Source organism: Bufo gargarizans, chromosome 4 (genome assembly GCF_014858855.1).
Source record: "Bufo gargarizans isolate SCDJY-AF-19 chromosome 4, ASM1485885v1, whole genome shotgun sequence".
NCBI lineage: Eukaryota > Metazoa > Chordata > Amphibia > Anura > Bufonidae > Bufo > Bufo gargarizans.
The window spans coordinates 257,408,111-257,435,989 of NC_058083.1; the positions used below are offsets into that span (position 1 = coordinate 257,408,111).

At 39.0% G+C, this 27,879-nt stretch overlaps 1 protein-coding gene across 1 annotated transcript in view; it reads right to left on the reverse strand.

The window, feature by feature from the left end:
* The window catches only part of SIM1 (SIM bHLH transcription factor 1), a 94,027-nt gene that overhangs the window by 8,370 nt on the left and 57,778 nt on the right, over positions 1-27,879 (reverse strand). Inside the window, exon 10 of the mRNA XM_044290282.1 lies at positions 2,330-2,492. Coding sequence (XP_044146217.1) covers positions 2,330-2,492 — 163 coding nt within the window. The remainder of the gene's footprint in view (positions 1-2,329; positions 2,493-27,879) is intronic.

The following is a 27,879-nucleotide window of genomic DNA, read 5'->3' on the forward strand; positions in this document are numbered from 1 at the left end:
ATCTAAGATGACTGACTAGATCAGAGATCAGCATCCTCTGGCACTCCAGCTGTTCTGAAACTACAACTCCCAGAATGCTCCATTCACTTCTGTGGGAATTAGAAAGCATGTTGCATGCTGGGAGTTGTAGTTTCCCAGCAGCTGGAGTGCCGAAGGTTGCTGATCCCTGGACTAGAAAGAAAGAAAACTACCATGCTCTCTACAATTACATGCATGCATTCGTTAGGATATTCCAGTATAAGCAAACCTTTACATTTTTTTCACTTGTATCGTTTTTCGCTGAACGCATGTGTAGAGATGTTAAACTTATAAATAATAATAAATCTAATATTCAATAAATAAATACATACACATAAATAAATTAGACTGTACTGTGTCCAGGTCACAATCATTTCTGTATGCGGTAGGGATGCAAAACTATGTTCAATTCCCTATTTAGAAATGTAAAAAAAAAAAATTGACGATAGACTTATCATCGTCCGCAACCTATTGTCATCCTCATAATTCTAAAGTCTGTGTTAAAAGAAAAGGCCAATCAAAATGATTTTCACTTAGTGATCTCTCCCCAATTATATATATATCATTCATAAGAAGACCATATTAAGAGACATAATAATAGAAAGTCATGTATAAAGTCATGTTGTATGTACATTTATATTTGAATTATTTAATTATACCGACTTTCATGTGTGTATATCTAGATAGATGACAGTGACCAGATTTCTGAAATGTAGTAAAGTCTAATTTTACCAGTGAAATCATAACATTTGATTAAATGTTCCGCTTCCACTAACTGGTAATTGGAAAGGATCTGCACGGTGCCAATTCTCTAACAAATGGAAACGATTAAGGCCTCATTTTGCACCACTCTTTATCTATATTTGAAGTGACATGTCAGTCTATCATACTGGTTATCCTAATAGTTAAAGAATTCACATGGAAGTCATGCCCTGCAGCGCTCTGCAGTGTATCATTTGTTGGAAAGATAAAAATGAAGATGAAAATTAAACTGTAATGAAGAAGAACATAATTTTCTTTTATTGTTGTTCTGCATTTGTCAAGGTGCTGAGTGGAAAGGAGAAGGTATGGACATTTGAAACCAGTTCTGCAAGTATGATTGTAAAATTAGAATTATCTGCTTTAATTATACTGTGCTTAGAAATGTGGTTTGAATGCTTTGAAACTAATACTTAGATAATTTACCATGAGGGGAACTGTTAAATCTGTGTTTCAAAATGCCCCCAATTTATCAAACTTTGTAGTTTATTTCATAAACTTGATGTATCTTTAACTATATCTAGAGCTAGATGTTAGTCCAATTTTTGTGCCACCTCTGGAGTTAGAGTGTGACAATTTTTGAAACACAATTCTGAAATCTTGCATAAACCTACTTGCCAACTTATCAATACCCACTTTAAAAAAATGTCGAGAGCAGTGTAAAATCACAGAAAGTGCAACATGTTTTGTGCAAAAATAAAAAATAAATTCACACTAGAAAACTGACATACATGGCTTCATATACTGTCATCACTTTACCCTTTTCATATGCTTATATCATAAACAAGAACCTAATCGCACTTATAATTACAGAGCACAATATGAAAAATGAAAATTCCTCTCCTTTTAACCCTGTGTAATCTGTGAAGTGTTTCTTTTTCTGACTGTCCCTTCCAACTCATTCTCATTTAAAGTCACATTTGTGTATTTTAGCTGAAATCCCTGTGAAACCATTTGAATGAATTACGTATTTTCATTCAAACTAATGAAATTGACATCATAGCATCTTGCTATTTCACGCTCTCTTCTTAGATATGAATCTGATCCTGCAATGAAATATATACACTACATGATCTATTTATAACACTTAGTATTTGCTAGCAAGGAAATAAATGTTATACAAATAGACAGCTACCACCCACCAACATGACCCATTTACTCAGGACACAATGTTCTCACATTCATTTTCCAGGTGCAGAATGCTGGGTTCAAATTATTATTATAATTTGCATCTATTTTTGTATTCAGTCTAATTTTCTTATTAGACTACTACACACAGTCACACGGCCCCTTACAGTGATATGATAATTGATCTATGTAATTCATTGTGTTCATTAATGGCCATTAATATCAATTCCATGAGTCCTTCTTGCTGTTTTTAAAATGCTTAAAAATTTACATATAAGAAGCTGCATATTGTGGCCAACAGTTAAATATATAAAGGGGTGGTATCTACGAAATAAAATACAATGTTTTCTTAGGTTCTAATTTAAGTCTGAAAGTTGTAAACCAGAATCAAAAATGGTACTGTGCTATAGTAAATGAAACTTACCTGAGGATACGGGGATGTCCTGGATTTAGACTTTGTGCTAGGTAGACGGGATTTATTACTCTTCCGATTATCATTTATGGCTGGATTAGGATTTGCATAAGAAAATGTTGGTTTTGTTGTGACTTGATCCAAAGATAGCTGAAGCCCTTTGTATTCGGTATCTCTGTTTAAAAAATAATGTATATGTTAAGTTTGTTTCAAAGAATACAAAGAAGAACAGTATACATTATGACTGGGCCTTCAAGTCTGGACATATATTAGAGAAGCACACCATAAGTAAGGTGCGGTGCAACTAGGGAAGGGTTCTCCAATCCAATTCGAGTAAGCTAGACATTCAGTGCACATGCAAAAGTGGATCAAAATATGTGGATCGAGATATTTGTACAAAATTTCGATTGTCTCAGCAAAAAAAAAAAAAAAAGAAAGAACATTCATGGTTTTAAGAATCTTTTCCCAACATTATGATGATGACAAGAGTTCAGTCGTGGTGACCTTTTCCACGTCTCTTAAGAAGGTTCATATGTAGGGAGAAATGCAGATACCAGAGCCTTTAAGTCTCACAGATATGTGATTTGAAGAACGATTATAGACACAGTAAAAATATAGTTATTTCATGTCCATTGTTGCCTGATACATTTCTCTATATTTTATTATTAAAAGAGACAGGGGGCACACCAAATAATCCAAGGAGTGCATTTCTCTATATTTTATACCATATTTGTTTGAGCGCAAATGTGATAATGCTCCTCAATTTCTGTCTGTAGTAAGGCTAATTTCATACAAACCTACAGGATGAACACATGCACTAACAGCATCATATGTCCTTGTGTATGTGAGTTAATGACTGGTAGACACAAGCATTACATATCACAACCAATTGGAAAAAATGCATGTAGTAAATGTGTGCATTTGTGTGTGTGTGTGTGTGTGTGTGTGTGTGCATGCCAGCATGCTAGTGAATGTATGCATGTAATCACTGTGTATAAGTGAGCATGCCTGTAAAAAGAAAGAGTGCCTGTGGCTGCATGTGTGCTCCTTGTTTTTATTGTTTTGCAATGATTTTTTATTACCTGTATAAGTGGGTGAGATATCCTTATATACAACATATATTTATTGTGATAGTTATCTCTCCATATAAAAATAAAAAAAATCAGTCCTCCTGTCTTCATTCTCACTAAGGTGTATTCTCATCTCAGTGACTAATCAACGATGACAATTCTTCCCTGTATCCCATACACATGAAGTTTAGGGATAATATATTTCTAAAATTCACGGGATTGCTTTGTGCCTATGTTTATTAATATTTTTTGCGACACAATTGTTGTATAACACGCATGCTTGATTAAATCTCATCTGCAGCCAGTCATAATGTTTTGTGCAAACAGTTGATTTATGTCGCTGATATAATACATTTCTTAGACAGCTCCCTTAATTACTTTCATTTATTTCTAATCTACTTAATGGCTTAGTAGAGTAATGCTTGACTAAATATGCATTATGCTCTCTTATTTAAACTCCTAAAACAATTTTCTGCTATGCCAAATGCAAACACTTCTTATACACACAGTAAACCATGGTGCTATGAATAAGAGCACAGATGTCGAGAATTTATTTCTCATTTAAAAGAAAACATCATTGTTAGACAAATTTACAAACAATATTTTTCATCGCTTTGCAGTTTTATTTGGCGTTTTTGCAGATATAACACAGGCCATTTAAAAAAAAAGTGGTTTACATCAATTGTGTTGTTTATGACATTTTTGAAATTATATTTTAGATCCCGTCTGTGGTTGATTTATCTCAACGTTTCAAAAGACTTTGACAGCGCACAAAAAATTATAGTCTGTACTGGACATTAAAACTAAATTATTAGATCGAGGCCGCTTCTACAAATATATTTATAAAAGCAGTAATAGCTTAGCTTAGCTCTATGTGACGAGAAAACCCCACTTTGTCCCCACTATCACCTGTTCCGCTAAATCTATTTTCCAAGACTCCCATGCAGCAGCAGAGGAATTTAGGGAGAGAATTATTAAGACTAGCGGGCACTTTCTGATATCCTTTGTGCTGCCATAGGATGTGCCTAATTTTTGCTGAGGTGGAGGTGGTGCAGGCATCCAGGACTGGACACTTTTTGCCCCAGAAGTGGAAGAGATGCCCAACCACTTATGTTTCAGGATGAATACATGGGAGGACTACCTTTATACCTTGGAGGTGCTGACCTGCCCTGCAGCCAGTGTATTGTCTGAACGTTTGTTTAGCACGGCAAGAGGGGGTTATCAAAGAGAAGTGCAGCCGCCTGTCCACAGCCAATGTGGACAAACTTTCGCTCATTAAAATAAACCAGGCAGGGATCCCACAGGACTTGTCCGTACCTTGTGCAGAATAGACATGTATATCAGCCTCACCCAGCCATTGCTGTACTCCAGCGCACTTTCTCTTTATTTAATTTTTTATATTTCCCAATGTTTTGGGGTCTACCAAAATTTGAAAAAAAATAAAATAAAATTTAAATAAAATAAACAAAAACAAAAACCAGGTGTTGGCTATCTCCTCCTCCACTGCCGCTTCCACCTTCACCGCCACATCCACCGCCTCCGCAACCTCCTACTCCATGTGGACTTCCTCCTCCTAGATCAAGATTATTTTTTATTTTTACATATTTTATGTTATTTGAAGTCATTTCCCTATCCACATGTGTTTACAGAGCACTTGCCATGCTCTTAATCACATTCTTTTGCAGCCCTCTAGACCTTTCCATTACTTTTCTAGAGCCATTTTAGTGCTCCAAAGTTCCGATCCCCACTGACTTCAATGGGGTTGGGGTTGGGGGTTGGGGTCAAGTTCGGGTCCCAAACTCGAACTTTTTTGTTAAGTTCGTCCGAACCCGTTGAACCCGAACATCCAGGCGTCTGCTCAACTCTATCTAAGACCGATTGTCCGTAGTTTTCATGCCCCTTGGCTCTGGCACTTAAAGGGAGCCTGGCACCATGTATAGAGCCGGTAGAGCTGAGAAGATTCGTATACAGGTTCATGGGAAAAGAATTAGTATAACCTGCATTTCATTCATTTAAATTCCTGCTCATTTTGGGCTTTGACTTCCAGGAGGCGGTGCTATTAGTGATTGACAGCTCTCTGTGTATACACAGTCATAGAGGGAAGGTTGTTATACAGAATCTTTTGCTACAAAACTATATATCAATCTGATCAGTTCCTCCTGCTTTCTAACATGCTGCCTGCAGAGCAAACACCATGTTCAACATAACAGATTCCTTTTAATATCTGCATTTATGGTTTTTATATGCCTGCTGATTATTATTTATTAATAAAGCGCCATTCATTCTATAGTGCTGTACATAAGATAAGGCATATACATACATAATAGAGACAATTGCACTAAGCATGAACAAAACGAGTTACAAACTGGTAGAGAAGTATAGAGGGTCCTGCCTGTGAGGGCTTACAATCTACATGGTATGGGAGAATGACACAGTAGGAGAGGGTAAAGCTGATCATGGCGGTATAGAGGCAGCAGGGTCACTGGTTGTAGGCTTGTCTGAAGAGGTGGGTTTTTAGGTTTCTTTTGAAGGATTCTACTATAGGTAAGAGTCTGATATGTTGGGGTAGTGAGTTCCATAGGATCGGGGATGCACTGGAGAAATCTTGTAGGTGATTGTGGGACGAGATGATAAGAGAAGAGGAGAGAAGAAGGTCTTGTGAGGATCAGAGATTGCGTGTGGGGATGTATTGGGAAAGTAGCTCAGAGATGTAGGGAGGGGACAGGTTGTGGACAGCCTTGCATGTAATATATACTTTGATATGCTTTATGTCCATTTGTCTGTAATTCAGAAGAAAAGGACGGACCCATTACAATGTTACTCTTAATATCCTTTCTTAATGTTGAATATTTCCTAAAGCCCTAAATCTTGCTCCTTACTTCCCTAACCTTAACCATTCCTTTTAGGTTGGTTTTCTCCCTTCTAAAGAAGCCCATGACAATACCACCAATGTTCTCACTGTCATCCATAGAGCTCTTTCTGATATGCATTTTATCAACTGATGCAGAAAAGTTTTTTGACCATGTGTCCTGGCCTATAATCACTGTGGTCATGGCGCATATAGGCTTGATTTTCAACGTAAACTCTTCTCTTCTTATATGGAAAACACGGCTGGCACTCACTATGTGGTTCACATCAAACAACTATTTTATTAATCCTAGTTCACAATGGAACAGAAGCAGCAATAAATGTATTAGTATATACAATACAAATTAAAAAACGTTCAGAAAACCCTAGTAGCTAGTTAGCTACTGAGGAAGAGGACTGAAGTCCTCGAAACGCGTTTAGCGTTATATCCCTGAATACAGCAACATTTGGGACATGACCGACAAGATTTGAATCATCTTTTCAGAAGTGGAGCGCTCCATCTGATATATTCAAAACAACACCGCTCGTAAGAACATAGTTTCTAAGTCCCGCGATACCTCTGAGACATCACGTGACCAACACCAGAGAGCGAGGACGCCGAAAGCGAGCGGTGCAACAAGCGGCCGAATCTGACTGCTGAAGACTCCCCTGAGAAGGGTAAGCGACATTCCTTTATAGGCAAAAACATTAAAAGCCACAATATAAGGACTGCTATATCGAATTGTGTAAAAGGCAACGGCACCCTCCTAGCATTTGATATACTAAGCTACTGCAGCTTCTGGATTGAGTATTCTAAACCTACAGCGGACATTGAACCGACGCTATAGCGTACCACATTTAAAGATACAAGCTCCCAAATATAAGAGACTTGGATATCAATTGCTATCAAGCAAAAGAATACTGTGATTCACAGAACCTCACAATTTTCTCACTGTGCAATATTATTACAGTTATATAATAGTGTTTTATACAGTTTTATCACATTTTATCCAATTTTTAGGGGTTTTCTGAACGTTTTTTAATTTGTATTGTATATACTAATACATTTATTGCTGCTTCTGTTCCATTGTGAACTAGGATTAATAAAATAGTTGTTTGATGTGAACCACATAGTGAGTGCCAGCCGTGTTTTCCATTTAACTCTTCATTTTCTAGACTGATTGAGTGAGCAGTCTTTCGTCTAGAGCACCCTTACCCGACTGAGGAGGGTGGTGAGCTATCCACAAATTTTTCCAATTTACATCTTCTCTTCTTATGCCTACTGGTTTGTGAAAGCGTTGCTTGGTCCTATTTTTTTCTTTCTCCTATTTGTCGATGTATATTTTAAAATTGTAATTAAAAACAGAATTGTAAAAAAGACCTTGGCACGCTGAACATGTAAACCTATGAACATTATGGTCTTTATATTATTTAGATATGAATGTAGCTTTTTCAACTGCCTACTTCCATGTAAATAATAAAAATGTACATGAACGTCGCTGTTCCTTTATTCTCTTATTATTTCACTCTGTAAAGCTGCAGTTTGCACTTCACAGCTGCTCTTCTCTCTCTTTAAATATAGGTTTCTCCTGAAAGCTTTTGAAACACTGTCTTTGTTACACACAGTACCATCTGTTCAGCAAAATACGCACAAACTTCCTTGCTTTCCCTTTCTCCTCTCTGCCATTTCTATTAGTTTTGTGTATGTTACTCCAATATTCGCACCTCTGGATTAGCACATAAAGGGAAGACACTCCTACGCTGAGGTATCAATACTCACATAACATATGCATTCAGGGAGCTATCAATGCAAAATTTCCATACACTTCAAAGCAATGTTTCAATGAAATTCTATATATGTAAATTGGCAATGGACTATTAATAGAGATGATGGAATTAATTCTAAAATAATCGGATTCATCATGAATTTCAGAAAAAAGTGTCTCCGAAACGAATCTAAAGTTTTGGCGATTCGCCTTGGACAACACCGTTTTGTTTTAAAAATTCTGCAAACTAGCAAGGGAAACAGGGCAGGGAAGATGAAGATGGATTATATGATGTGGGTGGGGCTACGGCTGGTGGGCTTGCTCACAATGCTATTAAATAAAATGTATCTGTATAGTGCCACCTGCTGTTTTGCTATTTTTCTTATTTCTTGTCCATCTCACTGAGGTGGTTGCACGTGCTGTTTAAATCTTCGCTTGCCGTAAGCCATATCTTCTGTTATAAGCTGTGGCAGTTACAGGGAGAAAGCTGCAGCAGAAAGAACGCCCCATGAGCTGCCAGAGAATCTAACGGAACAATTGAAGCAAGGAATAGGGAGCTCTCTAGTTCCATATGAGGTAGAGGGATGGTTATAGCTTTGTTAGAACGAGATTGTCATGACCTATATGATGTCTGATTTTCATTTTTACATCAATCATGGCATAATCCCATTTAAGGTTTTCTATCTTGTCACTGACTTTACTACACAGTCATGAATTCTGGGGGTCATTTATCAAACTGGTGCAAAGTAGAACTGGCTTAGTTGCCCATAGCAACCAATCACTACAGCGCTTCTCAATCTGCCTCTCCATGCATGCGGACAGAAAATAAGGTCCTTTGTGTTTCTAGGGGATAATCTCCCTACATATGCTTTCTAAAAGGCAAACTGTTTGTTCCGCATGGCAGCCAATAATGCAGTATGCTTTGTGTGCTAATTTGAAGGAAATATTTTATCTTCTAGTCAAAACCAACAGATAGTAACACATACAGTGCCTTGCAAAAGTATTCACCCCCCTTGATTTTGTTTGCATTTTCTTACATTACAGCCTTAAAGTCAATGTTTTGTTAATCAGAATTTTATGTGATGGCTCAGAACACAATAGTCTAAGTTGAAGTGAAATGAGAAAAATATGTAAATAAAACTATTGTTTAGAAATAGAAAACAGAAAATTGTCATGTGCATATGTATTCACCCCCTTTGTTAGGAAGCCCCCTAAAAAGCTCTGGTGCAACCAATTACCTTCAGAAGTTACATAATCTGAACTGATGTCCGCCTGTGTGCAATCTAAGTGTCACATGATCTGTCATTACATATACACACCTTTTTGAAAGGCCCCAAAGGCTGCAACACCTAAGCAAAAGCATCACTAACCAAACACTGCCATGAAGACCAAGGAACTCTCCAAATAAGTAAGGGACAATGTTGTTGAGATGTATAAGTCAGGGTTAGGTTATAAAAAAAATCTAAATCTTTGATGATCCCCAGGAGCACCATCAAATCTATCGTAATCAAATGGAAAGAACATGGCACAGCAGCAAACCTGCCCAGAGACGGCCGCCCGCCAAAACTCACGAACCGGGCAAGGAGGGCATTAATCAGAGAGGCAGCACAGAGACCTAAGGTAACCCTGGATGAGCTGCAGAGTTCCACAGCAGAGACTGGAGTATCTGTACATAGGACGACAATAAGCAGTACGCTCTATAGAGTTGGGCTTTATGGCAGAGTGGCCAGAAGAAAGAAATTAAATTCAGCTAGAAATAAAAAGGCACATTGTGAGTTTGAAAAAAGGTATGTGGGAGACTCACAAAATGTATGGAGGTAGGTGCTTTGGTCTGATGAGACTAAAATTGAACTTTTTGGCCATCAAAGAAAACGCTATGTCTGGCGAAAACGCAACACATCACATCACCCAAAGAGCACTATACCCACAGTGAAACATGGTGGTGGCAGCATCATGCTGTGCACATGTTTTTCAGCAGCCGGGACTGGGCAACTGGTCAGAGTTGAGGCAAAGATGGATGGTGCGCAATACAGGGATATTCTTGAGCCATTTAACTTGAAGGAGCTGGAGCAGTTTTGCAAGGAGGAATGGGCAAAAATCCCAGTGGTAAGATGTGGCAAGCTCATAGAGACTTATCCAAAGTGACTTGGAGCTGTGATTGCCGCAAAAGGTGGCTCTACAAAGTATTGACTTTAGGGGGGTGAATATGTATGCACATTGACTTTTTCTGTTATTTTGTCCTACTATTAGTTTTTCTTCACAATAAAATTTTTAAAAAAAAAACATCTTCAAAGTTATGGGCATGTTCTGTAAATTAAATGATGCAAATCCTCAAACAATCCATGTTAATTCCAGGTTGTGAGGCACCAAAATCCGAAAAAAGTCAAGGGGTGAATACTTTTGCAAGGCACTGTATCCTTTTTTCTATTCTATTTTTATTTTCTGATTGCAGATTTATTCTGTTTCCTGAACATGATTATGGGGGTGGTCATCTTGCCTGAGCTGTTCTTAACCACATTTACACAGCATAAAAAAAATCGCTTTACGGCGCAGCCTCATGCTCCATGGACACAATGGACAGAAGGGGCCTCATTGACCTCTATAGGAAAGTTTTTAGGCATGATCTGTGACCTGTGCAGAGGTCATTTTACAAGGAAAAAATAAATAAATAGATAAGATTTGACAATCACCTACTTTACCTAACTGCAGTAAAGTGATCTGTACAGACCAAAAAATGGCGCCTATTATTGGGCTTAGTGGCCAGTGCAAAAACTGTAGGATTTTATGGTTTTAGTTTAAATATAGATATTGACATGGAAAATTAAAATTAACATCATCAAAAATTCTTTAGAAATATGTTAAACATAAGTTAAACAATAGGTCATTTTCTGATGACACATTCCCTTTAATTATACCTGCTGAGGCACTGCTTCTCATTCTGCCTCTCATCTCCCCTGAATTTCAGATTACCCCTCATATCCCTGTATGTGCTGTCTAAAAGACAAACAGTTTTTTGCCAATAGCAACCAATCACAGGAAGGCCAATTTTCAAAATACATATGACAGTAAAAGCAAATATATTATTATAACTCATTTACAATGGAACTGATTTAACGCAGTCTAAGGCTACTTTCACACTCGTGTTTTGGCTTTCCATTTGTGAGATCCATTCAGGGCTCTCACAAGCGGTCCAAAATGGATCAGTTTGCAGTCTAATGCATTCTGAATGGAAAACAATCTGGTCAGAATGCATCAGTTTGCATCAGTTCAGTCTTCATTCCGCTTTGGAGGCGGACACCAAAACGCTGCTTGCAGCAATTTGGTTTCTGTCTGATGAAACTGAGCCAAACGGATCCGTCCTGGCACACAATGTAAGTCAATGGGGACGGATCCATTTTCACTGACAATCTGGCACAATAGAAAACGGATCCGTCCTCCATTGACTTTCAATGGTGTTAAAGACGAATCCGTCTTGGCTATGTTAAAGATAATACAAACGGATTTGTTCTGAACAAATGCAGACTGTTGTATTATCTGAACGGATCTGCACAAAACAAGAGTGTGAAAGTAGCCTAATGTGTGACACACATGGCAGTATCTAACAATACTTGTCCCAACTAATGGGCTAAAAGCTTTGAATAATTAGGTTTAATTGTCTTTTCTTTTCTCCATGTTAACATTCAACAGATCAATTAAGATGATTAGTTCACTGACCTGTTTATTCTGATTGGGAAAATCAATGAGCTTAGCAGAGATGTACACTAATCTGCTTAACTCCCTCTAAATCTATTAAATAATCTAAATGTCATTTATCCAGACACTGACTTGGACAGTGTAGAATTATTATCACTATTTTATGCAATCTGTCTGTCCCTCAATAAAAAAAAAAAAAAAAACATTCTCATAATCACAGCCATAGTTGCTTATGCTGAAGCCTAAGAGTACCTACCGATAGTGAAGATTTGGAGCAGAAAATCTGCATGAAATTCACACCAAAACCACATTAAAAATGCTTATAAATCTGCACTATTTATTGCGATTAGGCACGTTTTATGTGGTTTGTTGCAGATTTTGGTGTGGATTTTCTGTTTATGTTAACAACCCCATTGAAGACTAGGGAAAACCACTCTACATAAGGTTCTGAATAGTACACATAACTGACATACTGCAGATTTCAAAATCCATATGGTAGGTTAATTTCTATATGGATAAAAAAAAAAGCAAAGTGTACATTTGTCAAATTGCATTCACTTTGCTCATAATGCATTACGCCTCAGTTTTTCCACACAAAAAACTAGGCGCAAAAAAAAGGAGTTAATCCACATTATTTGCAGTTACCCTTAGCACCCTGTACACATTAGTGTATCAGCTGAACCCTCCATTTGGTGTGACTGACCGGCAATCTAATGAGTATGGGGAGCTCTCATTTCCATCAGGGAAAAGAAGGACCTGGCAAATTAAAAAAAAATTCTCCCCACACTTATTCTCCTGTGAACTGAGCGTGTATGTGTACAGTGCAACCGAGAGCGAGCTGGGAGAGATAACTATCAAGATATTGCATTCTTCATTTGGAGAAGACCTTTTCCAATTGTTCGGTTAAAGCTATTGAAGGTGTATGTGCACTTTTAGGCTGAAACAAATAGACTCAAACATGAGCAAAATATTACATCCATATGTGCTAGTCAAACATCTCTTTCCAAAACTTAGAACATCAATATGGAATTGGTATCCCTTTTGATTCTGGGCAAGTGAGATACACCATATCAAACACATTTTATAGGCTTTTTTTATTCTTGGAAGCATTTGCTCAACAAAAATGGAAAAGGTCTTCTCCAAATGAAGAATGCAATATCTTGAATTTTAATATATGTAACCTTTTATTATAAGTATGGGAGCCCATTCCAACCCACAAAAAACAACCCAGACCAACATTGCTCGTCCACCAAACTTTACAATTGGCATTACATAGTTGGGAAAACATGCTTGTGTGTCAGAGTACTAGAGAGTAAGGCTGTTTTCACATCAGCATTATTTTAAAAAAAATTGCTCTGTTATAGGAGCAGAAGAATGAAAATAATAGAAGTGCTGGATTCATAGTAACATAGTACATAAGGCCGAAAAAAGACATTTGTCCATCCAGTTTGGCCTGTCATCCTGCAAGTTGATTCGACCCATTTTTTATTTATTTTTATGAACTCTGACTGAGGCCCCAAACAGAGCCTACGATGCAGATGTGAATGTAGCCTAAGCATCATTCATCATTTCATTTTTTTTCCTAATAAAACATGGTTTCTCAAATGTTTACCAATTTGAATGCAAATTTTTGTCTACGGGGGCTGCATACATACAGGCCTGATCTTTCGCAACTGTTAGCTAAAGCTGGGGCTGAAATATCAGCATATCAATTTACTTTTGAACAATAATTAACAAACCCATTAAGCTATTCGACATGACATTTTATTGTAAAATAAGTAGAATATATCTGCATAGAAAAATAGCTTTTATGGGTTTTATATATTACACAATAGTGTAATTATGTGAGTTATTTAGCTTCGTTTATAGATCACAATTAGAGAAAAACATTATCTCAACATCAAATTGATCCAAGTCAGTTTTCCAACCTTACCTGATGGCCAAACATCATATTTGCCAGCTCTGCTAGTTTATTATATGAAAAGACTGAAGGGTTCCCCAGAAAACTGATTACCACCAACTGCATTTATAGCTTCTACCAAGCTTAAAGGGAACCTGTCATGTGGATATTTGATTATAATCGAACTAATTACAAACCGGATTCCAAAAAAGTTGGGACACTAAACAAATTGTGAATAAAAACTGAATGCGATGATGTGGAGATGGCAAATGTCAATATTTTATTTGTAATAGAACGTAGATGACAGATTAAACATTTAATCCGAGTAAATGTATCATTTTAAAGGAAAAATACGTTGATTCAAATTTTCACGGTGTCAACAAATCCCCAAAAAGTTGGGACAAGTAGCAATAAGAGGCTGGAAAAAGTAAATTTGAGCATAACGAAGAGCTGGAAGACCAATTAACACTAATTAGGTCAATTGGCAATATGATTGGGTATAAAAAGAGCTTCTTGGAGTGGCAGTGTCTCTCAGAAGCCAAGATGGGTAGAGGATCACCAATTCCCACAATGTTGCACAGAAAGATAGTGGAGCAATATCAGAAAGGTGTTACCCAGCGAAAAATTGCAAAGACTTTGCATCTATCATCATCAACTGTGCATAACATCATCCGAAGATTTAGAGAATCTGGAACAATCTCTGTGCGTAAGGGTCAAGGCCGTAAAACCATACTGGATGCCCGTGATCTCCGGGCCCTTAAACGACACTGCACCACAAACAGGAATGCTACTGTAAAGGAAATCACAGAATGGGCTCAGGAATACTTCCAGAAACCATTGTCAGTGAACACAATCCACCGTGCCATCCGCTGTTGCCAGCTGAAACTCTACAGTGCAAAGAAGAAGCCATTTCTAAGCAAGATCCACAAGCTCAGGCGTTTTCACTGGGCCAGGGATCATTTAAAATGGAGAGTGGCAAAATGGAAGACTGTTCTGTGGTCAGACGAGTCACGATTCGAAATTCTTTTTGGAAATCTGGGACGCCATGTCATCCGGACCAAAGAGGACAAGGACAACCCAAGTTGTTATCAACGCTCAGTTCAGAAGCCTGCATCTCTGATGGTATGGAGTTGCATGAGTGTGTGTGGCATGGGCAGCTTGCATGTCTGGAAAGGCCCCATCAATGCAGAAAAATATATTCAGGTTCTAGAACAACATATGCTCCCATCCAGACGTCATCTCTTTCAGGGAAGACCCTGCATTTTTCAACAAGATAATGCCAGACCACATTCTGCATCAATCACAACAGTCATGGCTACATAGGAGAAGGATCCGGGTACTGAAATGGCCAGTCTGCAGTCCAGATCTTTCACCTATAGAGAACATTTGGCGCATCATAAAGAGGAATGTGCAACAAAGAAGGCCCAAGACGATTGAACAGTTAGATGCCTGTATTAGACAAGAATGGGAGAGCATTCCTATTTCTAACCTTGAGAAACTGGTCTCCTCGGTCCCCAGACGTCTGAGTGTTGTAAGAAGAAGGGGAGATGCCACACAGTGGTGAAAATGGCCTTGTCCCAACTTTTTGGGGATTTGTTGACACCATGAAATTCTGATTCAACATATTTTTCCCTTAAAATGGTACATTTTCTCAGTTTAAACCTTTGTTCCGTGATTTATGTTCTATTCTGAATAAGATATTAGAAGTTGTCACCTCCACATCATTGCTTTCAGTTTTTATTCACGATTTGTATAGTGTCCCAACTTTTTTTGGAATCCGGTTTGTATATACAATCATTAACTACTAAAAAGTACCTTAGATGTATTCACTTCCTGGTGTGACGGATGGTTACCTCATAATATACACACAAAGATGCCACATGCTAATGAGCCGAAAATTTCTGTCAATCAGCAGCAGGTAGGCGGGGAGAGTCAGGAGCTCATGAATATTCATGACTCATCATTATTAACTGGAGCTTTTCAATACAACGTGTTGGCAGATTGACTGGGTCAATTAAAGAAAGTGACCCAGCATTTTGCTAAGAGAATCAGTCACTTATTTATGTTGCCCTTAGTTAGGAAACCATAAAACTGGTGACAGGTTCCCTTTAAATTGCTTTCCCATGTATGGAGTCTTTCTGTTATTTGGGGATTAGCCATGCCTATGTTACCTTAGCACAAGGTTCCTGGTAATATTACAACAGTACAAACTAGCCAAACAGAGAAAACTGCAGAAGAAATGAACATACCTGCAGAAATAGTAAATAAAATGGCACTATGCTTGCATCTAACACTTCTAATTCCCACAGGTTATGACTCTGGCATAATGGCCGCCAACAGGCAAAGTGTTAGAGAAAGAGCAGCTGATTTTTGTAAAAATTCAATTGTGCGCGTATCCTGTCCTCAATGTTCTGATGTGGTTTTATCCAACTTATCTAAAATCTAATATCTAGTAATTACTGTGAAGTGAACTGCTTCTAGTTTTAGGAGTCAAATGCCAAGTGAAAATAATATACTATTCTGTTTTTGTGTCTTTCAATGATTTATAAGAGGAAAATGTTATCGGATTACTCCAATATAAATAAAGTATCTTCTCAGAAATGTATAACCATATACATACTGTCACGGCTAAGGATGGGGGAAAATCCTCAGCCGTGCGATGCCAGATGATGTTGTGGCTGCTCGGCCAGGAGAACAGGATAGGGAGCAGGTCACCTCCTCAAGCATCCCTAACCTGACCCTAACTCCTACCTGCATGGGCCGACCTTTAAGGTAGGAGGACCCATGCGCAGGAACCTCGGAGCCCTGACTTACCCTCCGCAGATCCCTGAGCTAGGAGCTGGGTAAGACGACCTACTCCTCCAAGGTACGGAGGAGCGGGAGTCTCAATGGCCAAGCTGTTGGGAAAAGGGGAACACAAACAGCTTTACGGGTATGGCAGGCGAACTAGAAGTTCCAACAACCTGCCACAGCCTTGCTGACTGGATCCCTTTGCAAACAGGAATCCAGAACCGTAAACTGCACAAAGTCACAAGGAAGGTCCCAACAGAACATCACATACAACATGACATACAAGAAGACATAAACATAACGACAATATCTTTATGACCACAGGGGTGGCTCTCACTGGCAGGTAATATGCACAGGAGGCTGCTCCAGCCAAGCATGACTGAAGCAACCAACTGAGCCATGCCAAACACCAAGGCTATATAGGCCAAGAAGCCACACCCCACAGTCAGACACACCCAGTGACATCACACACACACTGGGAAGGGAGTTAACCCTTCCAGCACCACAGAAGGGAAACACACATAAAGGGGAAGTGACCAAACTAAGATCACACTGTGGCTGTTGCCGCAGGCAATGACATGGGTGGCAGCCGTCTTGGGAGACAGCCCGAAGGCCGGGACACTGCCACCATATGTACAACATTCCAAACGTTGCCACGGGCAGCCACAGAGAAAGGAAGATGTCAAAGTGCACACCAGACAACACAAAGTGCACACCAGACATACAAACATGCATACACACACGCACACAACTCCCAGGGAACCGCACACATCACTGTTGTCCGCGGCAACCGCACTTGAGGCAAACAACAACATGCCTCAAGCTGCGGTTGAAACAACTACACAAACCGCGGGCAACTGTATGCGGCTCCCAAGGAGTCACGGCCATAACCGTGGCCGTGACACATACTAACAGTTATCATCTGCTGACTGAAATTAAAGGGGTTGTACCCCTAAACCTTTATCTTGTGGATAAGATCTCTGGAGGTACAGCTTCCTTGATTGGCTTTATCATTCAGACCATTAAACTGCTGCGTTCATGAACCCATGATGACCTCTTGTCTGCAGTGGTGTCTGAATCAGTGTGTATATATACTCATAAGCACTTCCTACTTTGCTCTTGCTATATATATGCTGTGAGCTGTGAATAGTAATGCCTTCTAGTGCAATGTTTTTATTTTTTTTCTAGTGTAATGCTTTAGTTTAAATGTCAGTTCTTGTTCCTCTATCCATGGCATCTAGGATTGGTCCAAACAACATTTCATTGTATTGTACATTGTATTACATTGTATTGTACAGTGACAATAAAGGCATCTTATCTTATCTAACTGTGTCCAGAAAAGGAAGGGGGGTGACTAGCTCAATTAGAGCATCATACATTAAACATACAGTAGGTCTATACACAAAAACAAGAGTGTTGTCATACTGTTGCTCCAGTTGTATACCCACTATTATATTGAGCATTATCCTGCAGTAAACTGATAATGGATTACCTATCTGTGTAGGAGTTGTATCTCTCTCTGCTGACTGCCACAGAAGGACAATGAAAAAGAAAAAATGCCAAATAAAAAGCTAAAAAAAATACTTTCCAGAAATATTGAGTTTAAAAACCATATCCCTTTCTATAGAGCAGGTTACTCAGGAAATGCAAGTGCAGATCTGAAATGACAACCAACCAATCTTGAAATGGTAAAAACACTTCACTTAAGTGGATCACCGTTCAAATAGCCTGTTTGTGGTTTTAATGTGGGCCCACAACATATCATGCTTTCATTTATGCATGAAGGCTGATAGTATATCTGAATAAATATATTTCGAAAGCTTATTACTTAACCTCCATAAACACAAATGCCTTCAAATATAGTTATCAGCAGTCCATCCAGTGACAACATTAGACATGAAAATGGTAATTAAGTGATCCAACCATAGCCTGTGAAGCAGGTCACAATCATCAATATCTGTGGCTTTTTCACTTCATGCTCTCTTCAATTATAAAGTTAATGAGAAGTTTAAATGAAAGAATCTCTGGAGAAGAAATTGATACAACATAAATCAAGGGCTGTGTAAGGCAAGGTTCCTAAGGATTATTATTGATGATATTTTTCCTTTACCCAATTCAATATGTTTGAACACTCTAACAAATGGCATTGCTTGTACCATACATAATAAATGACATGCTAGCATAGACACACAACATCATTATGGACCATCCACAGAAGTGCCTTCATAGCATACACCAAACCAAATTACACACACTAAGCACAAATGACTTTGGCTTTAGCTCTAAGGCTACATTCCTACATGTAACGTCCATTTTTTTTAACGGTCATTGCACGGATGTTTTCAAAACCATTAATCTTTGTTGGCCTATTCACATGACCGTTTTTTAATGGCCTGTGAAAGTAGCAAATATCCTATTTTGGCTGTTTTCACAGACTGACAGCCCCCATACAATTAAAGGGGGACATTTTTAACAGCCGTCTTTTAGAAAGCAACTGTTAAAATAAATAGTCAATAAAAACAGGCCATTTTGCCACTGTATAAATGTAGCCTTATTAATATTTCCTTTCTACGTAATAACCTTCCCACCATCTACACCATTTTTTGTTTAAATGTATAAAGAAGAGATAAGAACAGATAACATTTAGAAAAACATCGTCACATTTTCTAGCATTCTTAAATTTCGCTCCACATATAGTGCCTTGCTAAGGCTAGGTTTGCATCTCTGTTTGGCATTCCAGTAGTCTGTTCTGGCAGAGGAGCAGACTACCAACCAGAATTTCTATATCCAGCCTAGCCAGACACTGCCAGGCTCTGACAGCTCCCCATTTACTGTCTGAACGGGAACTGACGGGAATATGGCATAAATGTCGAAATCCAAAAAATACTGCTGCATACCATTACAGTGAATAGGGATCTGGTGGTGTCTAGCTATGCCAGATACAGTAATTCTGATAGTCTGCTCCTCTGCCAGAACAGAGAATCGGAATGTCAAATGGATATGTGAACGTAGTCTAAAGTAGTCACCCTCCTTGTAGTCACCCTCCTTGGTGTTTTCCATATTTTGTTGCATTAGAGCCTGCACTAAAATGGGACGGCTCAGTGGTTAGCACTGGTGCCTTGCAGCAGGTCCTAGGTTTGAATCTGACTATGAACATCTGCATGGGGTTTGCATGTTCTCCCCGTGTTTGTGTGGGTTTCCTCTGGTTTCCTCCCACATTCCAAAGGCATACTGATAGGAAATTTTGATTGTGAGCCACATTGGAGACAGCTTGATGCTAACATGTATAAAGCGCTGCGGAATATAGCAGCACTATATAAGTGAGTAAAATAAATAAATACAAATATTTTATATAATTGATGACAAAACAGTCCAAATTGTTACAGTTGGTTTAACTGTACATGTATTGCGAATGTCGAGTCTTTAAAGATGGCGCCCACTCCAGAGTGCAGCGATCACCATAGCCACCAGGTTTTAGCTGTTTTAAACAGCAGACACCCAGGACTAATGTCTGTGATTGGTAATAACTCTGATCACAGACATTTAGCCCCTCCGATAGCATGGTCAATTATGACCATGGCACCTGAGAGGCTTTTCCCCAAGAGCACTGAACCCCCTGGGCCTGAGCGGCTTCCCCATGCTGAGAGCGTTCATTCTCTGAGGGATCAGAGGCTACCATACCAATAGTTCCTACCATAGGCTGCAATAGTAATTCATAGCAATCTATAGGACAAGCGATCTAACGATTGCACACACAAGTCCCCTAATAGAACTTATAAGTGTTAAAAAAATCCCCCCTTTCCCCCTAATATAAAAAAAATTATAAAAAATTACCGCCGTGTCCCAAAATGCCTGTATTATTAAAATATAAAGATATTTATACCATCCGATAAAAGCTGTAATGGAAAATAAATCTGAATGGCTGATGCACCATTTTTTTTATTTCTTTGAAAGCCCCCCCCCCCCCAAAAAAAATTTTTTAACAAAAAGTGAGCAAAAAGGCATACAAACTCCAAAATAGTATCACTGAAAAGTACACATCACCCCGCATAAAATGAGTCTCACAAAGCTTCGTAGAATTAAGTAAAAAATTATTGGGTTCAAAATATGGTGATGCAAAGATAAAAAATATATATATATTTTTTTTTGTATTTTTAGTATTAAAACAAGAACAAATATATAAAAGGGATAAAGCTTTAATCATACTGATTAGAGCTGAGCAAATTTTTTTTAAAATTCCATGTGGCCGGGTTGCCGAATCTTCTGCAAAAATTCGGTTCGATATATTTGTGGCGAATCACGTAAAAAAAAACAGCTATTTCCTGCCTGCAGAGAGCCTTTATAGTGGTATAGAACACTGTGCCTTGCAGTAACACATAGGGAGTCTGCTTTGGTAGTGAAATAATACTGTGAGTCAGTATGACATGCAGATGACAGGCGTCGCTCTAAAAATCACTGCACACTTCATTTATTTGGGCAGTCACGGGGCCAAAACTGACCAAATAACTCAAGTATGAACTCAGCCTTACAGGTCAATGTTAGCTTCAAGAAGAAGTGCTTTCCTTTTACACCGTCATCAGCTGATCCCACATAGATGTCTACAGAACCTGTTCTATTAAACGCTTATACAAGTAGAGCCCCCCGGACAGAGTGGAGATGGTATAAGCAGTAAGTTTGTGTTGACGTCACTGATTATTTTGCCCTTCCTCTGATCTGTCAGAACAATAACCCCAAAAAAACGGATCCTGTCTGTTGAGCATCCGCCTTTAGAATATATGACTGCACCGCTGAAAGGCAAATATATTTTTCTTTTGCCACTATTACACGACAAAAAGGGCTTTAGAACATATAACTGTACCGCTGAACGGCAAATATATTTTTATTTTGCCACTAATACACAACAAAAAGGGCTGTAATTTTCACACTTCACCACACAACGGCTAATAAGCCCTTTTTCCCACTAATATAAGCCAAAAAATGCTTTAGTACATATAACTGCACCGCACAAGGGCAAATAAGACATAGAAATATTTCCTTGTAATAAACCCTATTAATGGCTGCATCAAACAGCACTTGTACCCCAATAACAATAACAGATTGCTGGAATTACAGAGCTTTATAATGGCAATTTGGGTGCCCTGTCAGTGCAGCAAGGTGTAATAGGATTGTTCCTATTACCCAGGCTGTAACCTCCTCTACTGAACCCTGTTCAACATAAATGCTGCAGAATGATTCCTCCCTATTCTTTACCTACACCTTGAATAATCTTGTCCTGCACTTGAAAATCGTTTTTTTAACACAATGAAGTTTTTTCTAGCACTGTCCCTAGTGCCTGCTGACGTCTCTCCCTGCACTAAGTACACTGGAAAATGGCAGAATCCAAGATGGCTGAGGGTATTTCTAGGGCTGTGACATCACAGGGATGGCTGGTTGCTAATTGGCTGCATGTACAGCAGCCATTTTAGGAAAAAATGTGATTCGATACCACGAATCGTGAGGGAATTCGGATTCGGTGTGAAACGAATAATTCCTGAAATTTCGGATCAAATTTCACTTCGTCAGCTTCAATTCACTCATCTCTAGTACTGATCAGGAGAATGCAGTTTTACTGCTTAGGGAACGCTGTTAAACCTATAAAACTGTGATGGAATAGTTTTTTTTTCCAATTACACAGAATTTTTTATTATATGCAATATGAAATATTAGCATTAGACAGTAAAACTTGTCCTGCAAAAAAAAAAAGATAAGTTGTGAGTGCATATGTATTCATCCCATTTTCTATACAACCCCTAAATAAGCTCTGGTCCAAACAATTAAAGGGAACCGGTCATCAACTTTATGTTGCCCATACTTATGGCAGCATAGAGTAGAGACCGTTGAGTTGATTTCTGCGGTCTGTCTTTTAAAAGTTAAAAGTAAGTGGTTGCCAAGAACCAACATCACAAACATTGCATACTTGGGCTTTAAAAGAGTGAAGGCCACCTGAGAAGAGTCATGGTTATTCATGATCTCCTGCTCTCCTGCTGATGACTGACAGTCTTCTACCTAGTTTTCTGCCAATCATCAGCAGATGGGTGAGAGTGCACAAGATTATGAATAACCATGACTCTTCTCAAGTAGATTTGACTCTTTTTAAGGCCTGGGCTGCAGTGATTATGATGCTGGTTCTCAGCAACCACTTACTTTCAGCTCATGAGTGACACACCGCTGAAAACAGCATTTCTGTCACTATTTTATGCTGCCCTCAGTGAGGTCAGCATAAAATTGATGACAGGTTCCCTTTAACTTTCAAAGTTATATAATTAGTTGAATAAGGATGCCCTATGTGCAGTCAGTGGTACATGATGTGAGTATAAATACACATCTTCTGAAAGGCCCCTGAGTCTGCAACACTACTAAGCAGGCAACATGAAGACTAAGGAGCTCTCCAAAGAGGTCAAAGAGAATACTGTGGAGAAGTATAGCTCAGAGGTGAATTACTAAAACAATATCTCAAACTTTAAACATCCGACGGAGCACCATTACATAGTTACATAGTTAATTTGGTCGGAAAAAAAAGGCATAAGTCCATCAAGTTCAACCAAGGGATAGGTGGAAATTAAATCTATTATAACAAAATGGATAGTATATTGCACAATTATAAACCTCACAAGAGAAGGTTGCCATCTGAAAGGAGAGATTTAACAAAGACACCAATGATAACTATGAAGGAGCTTCAAAGATCCACAGCAGAGATGGACGTATTGGTGCATGGGACCACTATAAGCCATACACTCAACAGAGTGGGAATTTATGGAAGAGTGTCCAGAAAAAAATGCCATTGAATAAAAATATAAAAATAAAAAATAAGAAAATAGGCGTGTGGATGTCTCCACACACATGGAAGAATGCTTTCTGGTCAGATGAGGCTAAAATTTTACTTTTTATCCATCATTAGAAACACTGTGTATAGTGCAAACCCAACACTTCCCATCACCCCAAAAACATCATTCCCACAGTGAAGCACATGATGCTGAGGATATGCTTTTTATCAACAGGGACTTAAAAACGTGTTAGGATAGAGGAGCAAATGGATGGCAGTAAATACAGGGCAATTTTTGCCAGAGATTTGGGACTGAGATGGAGGTTTATCTTCCAGCAACACAATGACCCTCAACATACTCCTAAAGCTACACTGGAAGGAGAAACATGTAAATGTCTTGAAATGGCCTAGTCTAGGGATGCTCCAGCTGTTGCAAAACTAAAACGTCCAAGAGTAGGCTGTCCAGGCATGCTGAGAGTCGTAGTTGTACAACATCTGGAGGGCTGCTGGTTGTGCATCCCTGGCCTAATCAAAGCCAAGACCTCTATCCACTTGTAGCAAGACTTGAAGACTTCAAAAATTCCAATGTCTAGATGTGCTAAGCTATGCCCCAAGAGACTTGTGTCTGTAATTGCAGCAAAAGGTGGCTCCACACAGCATTCACTTTCTGAGAGTGAATGCTTAGGTGCATTCAAGTTCTCTACTTTTTGTCTTAATTATTGTGTCACAGTATAACATATTTTAAGTAAACCAAATAGTACCCTGACACCCACCCCAAAATAATCAATTTGTAATGGAACAGAAAGGAAAATCACCAAGGAGGGTGAATACTTTTGCAAAGCACTGTATTGGTGCTGTATGAGTTATGTTACAATTATACAACAATAACTCTTTCCTGGTGTTTTATTATTTTATTTTTGTCTTTGTTGTTCAGCCATTATGTTTCCTTGATTGATGGACCCGGTTTCCTTTTTCCTTTTTTATTTTAATCAACTTTTTCTGCTGCATATTTTCAATTCCAGGACAATGATCCCAGAAGAATTCTCTTTCTGCATTATTTTATCACAACATATACAGATATTTCACATGGTGGTCTTGGAGAAAATGTAATACAATGGTTTCAGTACATATCCTTGGGGATCATTGGTGAAAGCAAGTCTGGGGGACAGATAACATATTCCCATTTATATGGAAACTAAGTGAATTCATGTTTGCTTATGAGTTCATCAATTATTCTAAAAATATGGTGGTCTTCAGGTCTCTGAGGAATGATTTTCAAACTGTGGTTATATTTCTACAAGCTGGCAGACAGACTGAGATCTTGCACAAACAGACAGAAGGCTGATAAAATCTAATGGGAGTACAACAAAGATAGATAGACAGGCAGATAGATTCATATTGGGACCCTTATGTCACCCTAAATTCACATACCACATAAACGGTATAGCTTCAGGTATGTCATATATAAACATAAGGATGCATCATCATTCAAAGCAGTTGTTTTACCCAAAACAATTTATCAAATCCACACTGGTGTGGCAAGCTTTCTTTATTAATGAGATTTTCACAGATATATAACATCTTTGGATTAGCAAAATATGCTATTGCACAGGACGATTGTCAACAACCATCTAATAATGATATAGTGTAGTACATTGGAGCGAGCCCCTGTGCTCTCACAGTACTGTAAATAAGCCGAAGGGCTCACTATTAGGGATGAGCGAACTCGAACTGTATAGTTCGGGTTCGTACCGAATTTTGGGGTGTCCGTGACACGGACCCGAACCCGGACATTTTCGTAAAAGTCCGGGTTCGGGTTCGGTGTTCGTCGCTTTCTTCGCGCTTTTGTGACGCTTTCTTGGCGCTTTTTGAAAGGCTGCAAAGCAGCCAATCAACAAGCGTCATACTACTTGCCCCAAGAGGCCATCACAGCCATGCCTACTATTGGCATGGCTGTGATTGGCCAGAGCACCATGTGACCCAGCCTCTATTTAAGCTGGAGTCACATAGCGCCGCCCGTCACTCTGCTCTGATTAGCGTAGGGAGAGGTTGCGGCTGCGACAGTAGGGCGAGATTAGGCAGATTAACTCCTCCAAAGGACTTGATTAACTGATCGATCTGCAGCTGTGGATCATTGAGCTGCTGATCCTCAATTGCTCACTGTTTTTAGGCTGCACAGACCGTTTGTCAGTCTCATTTTTCTGGGGTGATCGGCGGCCATTTTGTGTCTTGTGGTGCGCCAGCACAAGCTGCGACCAAGTGCATTTAACCCTCAATGGTGTGGTTGTTTTTTGGCTAAAGCCTACATCAGGGTGAAGCTGTCACACCAAGTGCATTTAACCAGCAATAGTCTGTTCATTTTTTGGCCATATACAAAATCAGGGGCAAGCTGCGCCTGTCACCAAGTGCATTTAACCCTCAATGGTGTGGTTGTTTTTTGGCTAAAGCCTACATCAGGGTGAAGCTGTCACACCAAGTGCATTTAACCAGCAATAGTCTGTTCATTTTTTGGCCATATACAAAATCAGGGGCAAGCTGCGCCTGTCACCAAGTGCATTTAACCCTCAATGGTGTGGTTGTTTTTTGGCTAAAGCCTACATCAGGGTGAAGCTGTCACACCAAGTGCATTTAACCAGCAATAGTCTGTTCATTTTTTGGCCATATACAAAATCAGGGGCAAGCTGCGCCTGTCACCAAGTGCATTTAACCCTCAATGGTGTGGTTGTTTTTTGGCTAAAGCCTACATCAGGGTGAAGCTGTCACACCAAGTGCATTTAACCAGCAATAGTCTGTTCATTTTTTGGCCATATCCCAGTCTAATTCTGTCACTAAATCCATACCGGTCACCCAGCGCCTAAATACTAGGCCTCAAATTTATATCCAGCTAAATCTGTCCCTAGTGCTGTAGCTGGGCGAGTTATTTAGTGTCCGTTCAAGCACATTTCTTGTTCTGGGTTGAAATACAATTCCCAATTTAGCAATTTCATAATTTAGTGGTTCCTGCTATATCAGAGCTCTTTGAAATCTATCCCAAAAAGGGTATATAATATTGAAGGTGCACATAGGGTCATTCAGAGTAACTTCACACACACCCGCTACTGTGTATTTCCAAGTCTAATTCTGTCACTAAATCCATACCGGTGACCCAGCGCCTAAATACTAGGCCTCAAATTTAATTCCCTCTAAATCTCTCGTTACCCACCGCTGTACTGTTGTTGCTGGGCAAGATATTTAGTGTCCGTCAAAGCACATTTTTTGTTCTGGGTTGAAGTACAATTCCCAATTTAGCAATTTCATAATTTAGTGGTTTCTGCTATATCAGAGCTATTTGAAATCTATCCCAAAAAGGGTATATAATATTGAAGGTGCACATAGGGTCATTCAGAATAACTTCACACACACCCGCTACTGTGTATTTCCAAGTCTAATTCTGTCACTAAACCCATACCTGTCACCCAGCGCCTAAATACTAGGCCTCAAATTTAAATCCCTCTAAATCTCTCGTTACCGTTGTCCTGTTGTAGCTGGGAAAGTTATTTAGTGCCCGTCAAAGCACATTTTTTGTTCTGGGTTGAAGTACAATTCCCAATTTAGCAATTTCATAATTTAGTGGTTCCTGCTATATCAGAGCTATTTGAAATCTATCCCAAAAAGGGTATATAATATTGAAGGTGCACATAGGGTCATTCAGAATAACTTCACACACACCCGCTACTGTGTATTTCCAAGTCTAATTCTGTCACTAAATCCATACCGGTGACCCAGCGCCTAAATACTAGGCCTCAAATTTAATTCCCTCTAAATCTCTCGTTACCCACCGCTGTACTGTTGTTGCTGGGCAAGATATTTAGTGTCCGTCAAAGCACATTTTTTGTTCTGGGTTGAAGTACAATTCCCAATTTAGCAATTTCATAATTTAGTGGTTTCTGCTATATCAGAGCTATTTGAAATCTATCCCTAAAAGGGTATATAATATTGAAGGTGCACATAGGGTCATTCAGAATAACTTCACACACACCCGCTACTGTGTATTTCCAAGTCTAATTCTGTCACTAAACCCATACCTGTCACCCAGCGCCTAAATACTAGGCCTCAAATTTATATCCAGCTAAATCTGTCCCTAGTGCTGTAGCTGGGCGAGTTATTTAGTGTCCGTTCAAGCACATTTCTTGTTCTGGGTTGAAATACAATTCTCAATTTAGCAATTTCATAATTTAGTGGTTCCTGCTATATCAGAGCTATTTGAAATCTATCCCAAAAAGGGTATATAATATTGAAGGTGCACATAGGGTCATTCAGAATAACTTCACACACACGCTTCTGTGCATTTCCAAGTCTAATTCTGTCACTAAATCCATACCGGTGACCCAGCGCCTAAATACTAGGCCTCAAATTTAATTCCCTCTAAATCTCTCGTTACCCACCGCTGTACTGTTGTTGCTGGGCAAGATATTTAGTGTCCGTCAAAGCACATTTTTTGTTCTGGGTTGAAGTACAATTCCCAATTTAGCAATTTCATAATTTAGTGGTTTCTGCTATATCAGAGCTATTTGAAATCTATCCCTAAAAGGGTATATAATATTGAAGGTGCACATAGGGTCATTCAGAATAACTTCACACACACCCGCTACTGTGTATTTCCAAGTCTAATTCTGTCACTAAATCCATACCGGTGACCCAGCGCCTAAATACTA